The sequence below is a fragment of the Pongo abelii genome, chromosome 14 (genome assembly GCF_028885655.2).
Source record: "Pongo abelii isolate AG06213 chromosome 14, NHGRI_mPonAbe1-v2.0_pri, whole genome shotgun sequence".
Classification (NCBI taxonomy): domain Eukaryota; kingdom Metazoa; phylum Chordata; class Mammalia; order Primates; family Hominidae; genus Pongo; species Pongo abelii.
In genome coordinates, this window is record NC_071999.2 from 109093438 (window position 1) to 109105597 (window position 12160).

General features: G+C 40.3%; 1 protein-coding gene across 3 annotated transcripts in view; it reads left to right on the plus strand.

Moving 5' to 3' along the window:
• Nucleotides 1–11852, plus strand: part of LOC100434582 (putative methyltransferase-like protein 21E) — a 29456-nt gene extending 17604 nt beyond the window's left edge. For all 3 annotated transcript variants that reach the window (XM_054529210.2, XM_063715038.1, XM_002824412.5), the window contains one exon: nt 1876–11852. In XM_054529210.2, the coding sequence (XP_054385185.1) occupies nt 1876–2279 (404 nt within the window). In that variant the 3' untranslated portion in view covers nt 2280–11852. The remainder of the gene's footprint in view (nt 1–1875) is intronic.
• The last annotated feature ends 308 nt before the right edge of the window (nt 11853–12160 follow it).

Consider the following 12160-nt stretch of genomic DNA (forward strand, 5'->3'; position numbering starts at 1 on the left):
CCCAGATAATTTTTTTGTATTTTTAGTAGAGACAGGGTTTCGCCATGTTGGCCAGGCTGGTTTTGAACCCCTGACCACAGGTGATCCGCCCGCCTGGGCCTCCCAAAGTGCTGGGATTACAGGCGTGAGCCACTGCGCCTGGCCTATCTCCCTTCTTTTTTATTGTGACCCTGAGTTCTCTCACCAGCATCTTTTCCAACTGAGCATGTGATAGTTTTTAATGTATGCCTGAGCCTGTTTCAGTTCAGTCTTTTTGTTATTGTTATCTATCTCATTGCCTTAGTTTAGCTGCTTCTCTGATGTGTGCTACCCAGATCCATCCTGATTTCCTTGATCTTCAGAAGTGCACACCTGCCACTCTAAAATCTTGAGAGGAATTGAACATTTAGCAATTTACAACTTTCAAATACTAGAGATTTATAAGACTCTTGGAGTCTTCCCAAATGTATTTTTTAAAAGTTGCTGTGTCCTGATATTGTTTTCCAAAGTCACTATTCCATTTAGTAAGGATAAGTCAGAGTAGCTATTCGATTCATACCTGAAAGCCTGACTTAGGAGCAGAATTTGTGCTTTGGGGAGTCATTTGTTTTATTAAAAAGAATTGGTCCCTTGAGTCCGCTTGTCTAACTTGAAACAAATATTAAAAGATAGAAACGTTGTTTAGTCAGTATTCTGAAAGTGGTAGTGTTTACCTCTCTAGGCACAAAGATATTAAGTATAAGGGAGAGTTTACATTCAATATGGGCAAAGGTGTATTCCTTACTCTGAGATTTAAGAAAGATTTGTTGAAAATGATAGACCCACCCATAGTAGAATGTAAAGGCTTATATCTCTGTGAGTGTACCAATGATAGGCATATTCCCCTCCCATTTTAATATTTTCACAAAATACAGTTGATGCCAAGAGACTTGTGATATTGCAGCTGAGGAGTAGCTTTTGATTTGCTCTGAGCTGAACTAGACGTCTCTTCTATTTCTGCTTTCTTGTTCTTTACCTGGTCTGTGCTTTTCTGATGCTGTAGAATTGGACAATCTTAGATTTATTTGCAGATTATTTTTAGCCTTTGCTACTGCTCAAAGTTTACTTTAGTGATCCAATTTCTACAAATTTGCTCCTGCCGTATTTCTTCCTCAAAAACCCATCACTATTCACTTCTATCTTGGAAATTGTTTACATCTTCATCTATGAGTGGTAGCTTTATGAGCACTATACACATGTTGTGACTAGGTTTTTAGCATGTTTTGGTGGGAAGATTTACACTTGTGATGAGCCAACTTGAAAACCTGGGCATAGCATGGATGTCATAATACTTTTCAGTGAATGCCATTGAAAGGTCTTCTTGTCGTCTTTCTTCCCTCCACTTCTCACATGAGCACTTCCTGTTCAACTGTAGGATGTCTGATGTTACATACGCTCATTTGGTCTCACATGACTAAGGCTCAGAATTCTTTTAGGGAGGTACCTATTCTTCCATCAATGACTTCTCATTGGTCCAATGAGGGTGCCAAATATTTTGACTTTCTCTTTCTCTCGATTATTTTTCTCCTGGTATGTAGTAGATAAATAGCAGACAAAAACAATAGTAACAACAAAACATACCAGAACAAAAATCAGGAGAACATAAAAAATGCAATGGTGCGCAAAAGTACCATGGGTCTCTCTCTGTTTTTTTTTTTTTTTCTTTAAGCAGAGGCATATAGCTGCTTTGCATCCATTTGAATGGGATTCCCTTTCTGTGTAGAGGTACTGATGAGTCTTTTTTTAGGGGGGGATGAAGAATTGTGCAGAATTGCAAAGTGCATGCTGGCTTGAAACTTTTGATTGTTCTACCTTATCTCATGAGGTTTACTTTCTCTACTGTCCTTTGCTTCACAGGTGCTCACGTGACGGCCACAGATTTACCCGAATTACTTGGAAACCTGCAATATAATATTTCCCGAAACACCAAAATGAAAAGCAAGCATTTGCCTCAGGTTAAAGAACTCTCCTGGGGAGTAGCTTTAGATACAAACTTCCCCAGGTCTTCTAATAATTTTGACTATATTTTGGCAGCGGATGTGGTCTACGCTCATCCTTTCTTGGAAGAGCTCCTCATTACCTTTGACCATCTGTGCAAAGAAACCACCATCATCCTGTGGGCCATGAAATTCAGGTTGGAGAAGGAAAATAGATTTGTAGATAGATTTAAGGAGTTGTTTGACCTGGAGGAAATTTCCAGTTTCCCTAGCCTGAATATTAAGTTGTATAAAGCTGTGAAGAAAAACCAGAGGAGTGTATGACATCCTCGATGAGGATGTGGAAATGCTAAGGCAATTTTTAGCAAATAATCACTTTAAAGAAAACCCTGAATAACTTTATGTGCCACTGAGTTTCCCAAGGGAAATACACACACAGATGCACACACACACACACACACATACACACACAACCCACTGCAAGAATAGAAGACAGTTTCCCAAATTTGCCTCACCCCAGGCAGTAATTTTTCCAGATACTGCATGTGAGTCTGTAGGATTGGGGGTAACTTATTCCTAGTTTGTCTCTGTCAGCACCCAGGCCCTGGGCCTGCCTTCTACTCATGTGGTAATAGAAGCTCTTGGCAAAGTCACACTGTGCTGTCGTTGTCTGCTCTCCTTATTCCTTATGTCATCATTTATTATTATTTTAATAATGGTGCAATTATTATTTTTAATGTATAATCACAAAATGATAGTTTTTAATAATATCTCTTCAGTGAAACTTGTTATTCTTTTAAACACAAGCGTATATGATTCTCTCTTCAGAAATAATGAAATTGACTACAGTGGGATCTGCAAATAAATCTGAACAGGCAGATACATAATGTAATGGTAAATCTCAGACTTTTGTGGTTTTCATTAGTGCCCGCTTATAGGTGGTCTATCATTTCTGCCTGGCAGAGTAGACCTCTGATGTAACCTCTGATGAAATCAGTCAGGCTTGTGGATTTGAGGTCATGGATGAGGACATTTTATTCTACCAAATGAAAAACGAATGAACGCAAGCAAAAATTGTTGAGACTTTGGAGAAGTTATTGTTTTAAGCCAACTATCATTATTTTGTATCACAAAAACAGAAATAAGTATAAATGCTTTGGGTTAAAAATACATATGAAAAGATTTAGGTCTCTAATCTCAGATAATCAGACATATAGCTGGTTTTAAAGTTTAAAGTTCTTCTGATGAACATATATACATCTAGATACTTGAAATATTAGGTGATTTTTTCACATATGCTTTCCTTAGAGAGTAGAATAAAGTCTGTAGTAATTCAAGTCAGTGCAAAAAGAGCAAAGAATTAGGATTTTGTACTATGTAACTGCCTAGACAACACTGGTTGGCAATTACTCTGCTGTGTCCCCAGTAACATTTTTTAGGCTGTTGCTGTGCCCTCGGGGTGATACTTTCCTTCCTAGAATTAGTCCTTTCTGCTTTGCTGAAAGTTTTGTGTCTACTCCAGGTTGAGTATAGATGAAAAGAATATTTTCTAGGACTCTGATCAGAAAGTCAGGATACAAATATACTCCAGTGTATTTTATTTTATTTTTTTAGTACATGTGGTTCATAGGACTATCTCTCAATAATTCCCAATATTTACATGGATCTTTGTCATTTTCACAGTCTGTTACTTACATAAAGTCATTTAATCCTCACAACCATTCTAAGAGGTAGAAGCGATGCTATCCCTACTTCACGGATAAACTGAGGCTGAGATGTCCCCTGGCTACACATCTGCAGAGTGGCAGTGCCAGGACATTCAAGTCCAGGTCTGTATGAGCCCAAAGCCTGTATTAACCACTGCACTGTCTTTATGTATTTAAAACAAGAATTTTCAAGCTTTTAAAAACAGGTGAAGTCATTTCTTCAAAATATAATAAATATCCAGAAAGATAAGCAAATACATTAAAAAAATGAGAACTGTTCCATTTAAAAACTTTTATCTCCTATATGAGTAGGTCAGGGTAGGCTTGTTTCGAAGGCGATATTTAGGTGAAGCTGACAGGAGGTAGCAGTGCAGATGTCTGGGGAAGGGTGTTGCAGGCAGAACGAACAACCACACAGGGATCTGGAGGCAGGAGCCAGCCAATCCTCTGGAAATATCAAAGGCCAGTGTGCTTGGCACAGAGTGAGCAGGAGAGGCTGGCGCAGAGTGAGCAAGAATTCAGAGAGGCTACAGGGAGCTAGATCACGTAGGACTGTGTTGCAGGCTGGGTTCTCTAGGAAGAAGACTGAGAGGGAATTGGGTGAGCAGGTCATTTTTTAGGGAGTGCTGTTGAAATGAAGACCTATGGAAGGGAGTGGAAGGAAGTAGGACAGAAACAGGTCAAGCTACAATGCAGGCCCAGTAGCAGTCTGAGGTGACCCCCACATGGAGCACTGGCCCGAGAGGGGCCTCTGGAGTTGTCCTGACTGGGGAGATAGGTCTGGGCCTTTATGACCACGTGTGGCCCAGTCACTGGATATGGGCTGCCCTGGGAAGACTCTGTGACCTTGCATGAGGTGACTTCAGCTGAGGCAGTCCTGAACACGTTGACAGCTGTGGGCTGCCTGCCACCAGCTCCAGCAGCAGGGGTTAGGTCACCCTCAAGAGGATCTGGGTGGCTTATCACAGGGTCCAGCATGATCTTTAGGCCTCAGAAAGAGCTCTGGCTTTTCTTCTGGTGGAATGGAGAATCTCTGAATGGTTTTGTGAGTAGAGGGGTGAAATAAACTTTCCTCATGTAAGGACCACCGTGGCTGGCATTTTGAGACTAGAATGGGGAGAGATGAGACCAGGGAGAGGCTGCCGCAATCTGATGTGGCAGCCTGCATTGGGATGGCGAGAAGTGGCCAGTTCTAGACATGTTTGGCCGCCAGAGCCAACAGACCTTCCCACCATGTAGAGTGTAGAGTGTGTGGGAGAAAGAGTCAGGGCTGAGCCACTGTGCATACATTTAGAGTCAACAGCTTAGAGATAGTTTGTGAAGCTCCCTCAGGGAACAAAAAGACTAGACAGACAGTAAAACAAGGACTAGGCCCCGAGTCCTTAAGAGATCACATATGGGTGTGTGTACTGAGATGATTTTGAAGGTTCTGCACACTCTTCCTGACTCCAGTTATATGAGTATCTGTTGACTCTGAACAACATGAATTTAATACCAGAGTGGTTTTTGAACTGGTCAGTAGAGTTCCAAGGTTCCTGAAAGCTGCCTCTAGAGGCTTCTAGGAGCCTGAGAGTTGTAAATGCAGCAGGAACCTTGGGGTAACAAATGAAAAAATGGCTCCTCTGCTAAGAAAATATTTGAATATCATTACTAAGTTATTTTTAGGTAGAATACATAAGGTGTCCTTTCAAAGACAGCATTAGGACCAAACCAACCATACAATTCTATAAAGTTCCTCTTTCTCTATGTGCCAATCTGTCAAACGCAGTGTTCCAGATTCATTGTTTTATTCTGTTTATAGCATTCACACCCAAAGTTTAACACCCAGCCACACACATCCTGTCCCTCTTTTCCACTTCCTTCTATTATCCACTTCATTCTTTTATTCTTTTGTCTTTTTGCTGCAGTTTCTCCATACTTTTTAGATTCAATTTTACAATAATTTAATTTCAAAAGATGTAATTAGAGTAGGCCTTTTCTACCTAACTTTTTTTTTTTTTTGGATTGGGAATTGATTTGTTAACTTCCATCCAAGGGAGTTATACTGTGAATTTTCGCACCTTTTTATCTGGCTTTTTGTCAAGTTAGACTATGTTATTAAAAACCTTGGTCCAATTCTTTCAGTAACTTTCTGGATTTCCAATAGAATGAACTTACTGATTGTCAAGGTTTTAATATAGGTTAATACAGAATAGCTATCACTCCACAGAAGACACCCCAACCTGCAGGAGATTCTCTGCAGCTTAAAATTACACACAGGTAACCATGAGAGTTCTGTTCCCTAGACTGTATCAACTGTCTTTGGAAACTAAGTACCGCACTAAAACCTTCTATCTTGGAATGTAATGATATATCCTTTTTTGTTTGTACCAATTTTTGTCTACCAGAATTTATAAAAAAAAGTTTTTTTCATTCCATATTCATACTCCGTTCCCTTTCTTTTGGATAAAGAATTGGTGGCATTGGGTAACTTCCTAACATATCTGCAGCCAAATAGGATGCTCATTATATTGTGGAAGAGATGAGGAAGCATAACAGAATGGACTGTTCCTTTTCTTCATTAAGGCCTCAGAGTCTAGGAGCTTGGCCTTCTCAGTGAAAGCCTGGTCTGTATAGACAGAGACCATGTCTCATTTGTTTAGGTAGCACCATTTGCACATGAGCAGACAAATAATTTCTAAATATCATTTGGAAGTGAAACACATCCACTGAGTAGAATTTTGATACAAGAAGAGATTTGCAGGTATTAAATTTGAAAACTAGCTGGTGACCTTGGGTTGTAGATATAAAAGAATTAAAGTCAACCATAAGTAAATCAGACAAGTAAGCTTATTGATAAGACTAAAATAAATTTAATATACTGTGCTTCTTCCTACTTCATTTTAATTTAGTTTTCATGGAAATCTGTAGGTGAAGAAAATAAAAATGGTCAAAAATATGTATTTTTAAGTCATATATAAATTATAAGGTGATAAAAGGAAATAAAATTGGGAATGGAGCAAGTGAATAATTTGCAAAAGTGTTAATAGGAATACAGGCACAGCAAAATTGAAAAATTATAGGCATTTATGTTAGTGTGTATGTGTGTGGACCCAGTTGCTTCTATCTTCCTTATGAAGCCTGGAAGTGGTTTGTGAATGAGTTCCACACCCAGGTATCACCGTGTTTGAGTTTGTGATGTGAAATTAAGTCTAGGATATTACCTGCAAGTCCAGTGTCAATATTTGCTTTGCTTTGAAGTTCCACACAAAATCAAAGACAGTGTTCTGTATAATTATACTGTAGTATTAATGGGATAGTTGTGTCTTAGGTGCCTTGGTTAGCATCAGTTAGTTCTGTGGTCATATTAACTCCTTTTTGAAGGATTCCTGAGCTGGATGTTCGTGTTTACTCAGGTCGCATATGGCTGTGTAGTACTTAGATTGCTGGGCATACACTGTTGACTGCTTATTCTGTTGAACTAACCGTTGGTCTCTATCATAAGCAATGCTTTTACTCTCAAAAATCCTGCTCAAAGGCAGGATTTTTTCCTCTCTATTCTTTGTTTGTTTCTTTGTTTCTAAGGCAATTGTCTTCTCCTGAAATCCAATCAAGTTTTAGAACTGGCATTTACCATCAGGCAATTTCAAGGGATTACTAAAAACAATAACAGATATCCAGGTCAGTTTTGTGATAAATCGTGTTAATGGAAAAAACATAGAAAAATATTGAATATCTTCTGCCAACCACGAACACTTTACCAAACCAAAAAATATTGCTTGGTGTTTCAAACAAAAGCAGAAACAGAATAAGATTAAAACATGCCATTAAAAATATTTTAATAGCTGGGCATTATTTCATGATGCTACAAATATAAGTATAAAAGTTTTAAAGTTACTTATTTGGCAAATGCTAGATTTTGTTGTTTAGGTTTTGAAAATTTCTATATTCTCATTGTCCATAGTCTGTAATGCCTATACTCTTTGTTTTAATTTTAAATTACCTTCACTGAATTTTTTTTATTTTTATTTTTAGTGTCACGATTTAATTTGGGTGTTCTTATCTAGTGCCATGATTTAATTTGGGCTTCTTATCTACTTCTGTGTTTTCTTTGTTAGTAGAGTATAAATCATAATGGCAAAGGTTGTCTCTTTGTCACAAACCATCATAAATAAGCCCAAAGGACAGGCCATAAAAATGTAAGAAATTCTTAGATTAAAAAACATGAGTAATGCTTCTACCTACCTGGCATGCAGAGGTAAAAGTACAGTTGGCAACTGGTAAATTATTAACACTTTTCTACCAAGGATTTCCTTATTCCTTAGTATCTCTGTGATTAATAGATAGTCAGTTTAAGAATTAGAAGATGTAAAACATAATAAACACATTTTGTAATCTCATATTGGAAAGAAATTAAGGAAACATTTTGTGCAACATTCAAAGGGTCAGGGGAAAAAGTACTAGAACTCTTGGAAACAGATTTCAAATTTTTTTAAGAAATAATTCAAGGAGGCTTAAAGGGAATTATAAGAATGCAACTATTAATTAATGCATAATAAATAGTTGAATAAAGAATAATTAATGTAACTACCTTTTATTTTCCTTGAATTTCAGTTTTTCTTCTTTTGGAAGCCTCTAATGGTTGTCATTCATTGATTTACTTATTCAATATTTACTGAAAACCCACAATGTGCCAAGCAGGGGCTGCAGACACAATAATGAACAGACAGACAGAGCCAGTCCTCATGGAGGCCATGAGCCCAGTGCAGATGGGCAGAGGCAGAACTGGCCTGGTAGGGAGAATACATGAAAACCAATCAGTGCTAGGTGTCCTGGCAGGGGGAGCCTAACCCACAACCAGGGCACAGTGCAGGCTTCTGGGGGAAGGTGTAGCTGGGTGAAGGAGATGGAGGTGAGGGCAGAGAGGAGAGACGGGACATATCCTAGGCAGAAGGAAGTGTGTGTGCTAAGCTTTGGGGGCAAATAGGAGTGACTTGTTCCGATGACTCGCTGGAAAGACTGTAGCTTCTACGAACCTTTGCTGAAGTAATAACCATTATTAGTGGAATACTTACTGCTTTCAGGACTGTTTTTAGAGATTTCCAATATAGCATCTCACTGAATCATCCTGACAACCCTGGCAGCATTAACCCAATTTATATATGAAGATATTGCGGCTCAGCAGAAATAAGCCTCCTCCCAGGTTACACATACACATGGGTGGCAGTTGTTGGGATGGGAACCTCTGTCTCTATGGCACCAAAGCTTGTGCTGTTTACAGAGTACGGCCTTGTGTAAGTTTTCCACTCTGAGCCCTGCAAGGAAATCCCAAATTTTAGTTTTATTCTAGCTAATTTGGAGCTATCCAGTTTTGTAAACTTTGTCTTCATTTGTCACCTGAGCACAAATTAACTTAAGTGAGCTACTCTTGAGATGAGCCTGCAGAAATGTACTCCTGTTCATAATGTGTCTCCAAGAGTAGAATTTTATGAATCCACATACATACCCAGCAAAGACTTCACTAAGTTTTTCTTTGCAAGGAATATTGAGCACATATTAGAGCAATTAATTTAAAGGCGTATGTTGATCTTAAAACAACCAATGTGGGAAGCAAAAAAGACCTTATTATATAAAGGAGGTGCCGAGGTGGAAGCAAACACTGTTCTTTTGCTTGGGCAACGGCTCAGGAAGAATGAAATGAATGAAATGCGGGCTGCCCTCTGGTGACTTTTCAGAAGAGAAGGCCAAGGGGGTGGGGATGAACTTTAAAACCTCATCTGATCTGTTTGTGGCCATATTCTGTGAACGGTGCTGATGTTTATAGGTCTGTTACTAGGCGGGAACGCTCCCTGAATCAGCAGAGTTAAACCATGGGGTGATGTGAGAACACCAGTTCTTGGAAACCACCTTTCAGCAATCTTTCAACGGGAGGGCCCGCATGGACTCAGGCAGCACAGCCTTCCAATGCCAAAGACCAGGCCGAAGGGACCGAGTGGGAGAATGGAAGGACAGCAATATCTTTGGCAGCAAAGTGCTTGTCTAAGTGGAAATGGCCTTTGGTGCCTGTTAGCCTGAGGTTGGCCAGGCACCTCTGTCCCTGGAGGGCGATATTGCAGAGTAAGCTGCAAGCCCTGGCTAGAGCCCTCCAACAGGTGACAGGATGTAAGCTGATGCAGGAGCAGGGTGGTGGGTGAGGGGTGGTGGTGGGGTGTCTCGGAGAGCTGTCACAATGTCAGAGGCTGTCCTGTGAGCACGAGTGCAGAGGACGGTGCTGACTGCCACAGGAGAGCAGAGGCAAGGCAGCCACTGAATGTTCCAGAACGGAGAAGAGGGAAAATGTGTTTAAAACTTCTTGTGGGAAATGGCTACCCGGCACAGGCACAACTTCAAAAGCAGGATGGTAGAAATGGAAACCTGAGGGAGAGACCCCAAGGTTATTGAGGAAAGGAATCACAAGATGTTTCTCTCTGATAGTCTCTTTACTGTCCTTATTCCTGGTTGATTTTTGAGCTGACCATCAGAGCCTGAAGCCTGCCGATTGTCGTCTCTATGAAGCAGATGACTGAATATGGAGTTTGATAAATGCAAGAAGTCAAAGCCAACATCTGAAGAGATTTCAGCTGGGATGCTGATGCGATCTCTCTTAGACAAAATGCTTGCTTTGCGTCTATTTCATGCTGCTACCAAGTAGGTGAAATTCTAAGGATTTAGATACCATTACCCTAGAGCTCCCAGAATAAAATTTGAGTATGAAATTACAGATGATTGCCACTGGGAGGCCCCGGTGATCTGCAAAATGAACTTTTCCTTCTGAATAAATAAGTGAAAATAAAAGAAATGATTTAAGCAAGTGAATTGAATTATAAAAGATGATATGCAAATGCATCAAAAGCGGCAAGGGGTAAATACACAACAATGTAATGTGATAAACGTGTGGTGTTGTCTTCTTTAATTAGGTATTGTTTAAATTCCTTCCCTTGCCTGCGCGCTATGCACACGTTATAAAATACAAGTAGAGGAGAAATAGGGGCTGGTTTCTAGTTCCTTGAATGCTGTACAGGTGTTCGTTGGTGTGTGTTGAGGTGGAAGGGGTGATGAGGGAGGAGAGGGAAGAGGAGGCGAGTGTAAGGGAATGAAGACAGGGCAAGTGGAGAGGACACTGGGGTGGGAAGAGAGGTTTTGATTCTTACAGCCTAAGAGGAAATGTCTGATCGGACATGTCAGATTTCCATTTCTTGTAATTTAGTGGTTCTCAAACCTGAGGGTGCATCTGAATCACCTGGAGGTTTTGTCAAAACACAGGTTGCTGAACCCCAACCCCAGAGTTTCTGATTCAGTGATTTGGAATGCGGCCTGAAGATTTGTGTTTCTAAGTTCCTGGTGATGCTGATGCTCCTGGTCTGGGAACCAGACTTTGAGACACACTATGTGGCTGTACGCTACATCTCCATCTTCAGAGATCATCATTTGAGACTGGGGCACGTTGGTACAAAAGGGAGATGCTTCCACCTACCTGCTCCACTGTATCCTCCACTCATTTCATCTGCTGTGTCTGATGATTCACGTGTCTAAAATGCACCTCTTTCTGCAAAGAACGTCTCCGCAAGAGGCCTTCTATGAACCACCTGGGCAAATTCCTCTAGGCTCCATCCTTCTCAAGTTCTTGCAAGATTGCATGATACAGGCTACCATTTTTGCATGCACTTAATATTCTTTATGTGCCACGTATGCCCATTTGAGTCTAACACTTTAAGCATAGTTATAGTCTATGAAGTGAAGATGAAGTGAGAAAAATTGTGCAGAGATTATTTGACAGCCAGAGACTAAGGGGATATTTCTTAAAATTATAGTTTGGGGACTTTGAATATGAGTTGTGTGTCAGCTATTAAAGAACAGAGAGTGACAGTGTTTCATTTTATTGCTACAGTGTGTAATAGCTCCAAATTCAGACAGGCTCTTAATTAAAAATGTGCCCCTAGTACCAGAGATTGGATTCCCAACCTTTATATGGTCTTCAGAGGTATGATTCTGATATACACGAACAGTGACAATGTTGAGTGTGGGATTTGTGGGATACAGAGGAGTTTGTAAGCGATGGGGGAGCATGGTGGGGGAAGCTCAGTCAGAGTTTTTGATTTCATCATTGTAGGGGTGTACCTGGGCATGCATCTTTTCACCCACTTTCACCTCTTGCTGGATAAGCTAGAAGATGGTTGGCATTGGTGAGGTTTTTTTTTTTTTTTTTTTTTTTTTGAGATGGGGTCTCACTCCTACAGCCTTGACCTCCCAGGCTCAAGTGATCCTTCCACCTCAGCCACCCCAGTGGCTGGGACTACAGGTGCGTGCCACTGCACCTGGCTTTTTTTGTATTTTTTTTTTTTGTAGAGATGGAGTTTCACTATGTTGCCCAGGCTGGTCTCGAACTCGTGGGTTCAAGCTATCCACCCACCTTGGCCTCCCAGAGTGCTGGGATTACAGACATGGTCCACTATGCCCAGCCTTGCTTGGTGAGTTTTGTTT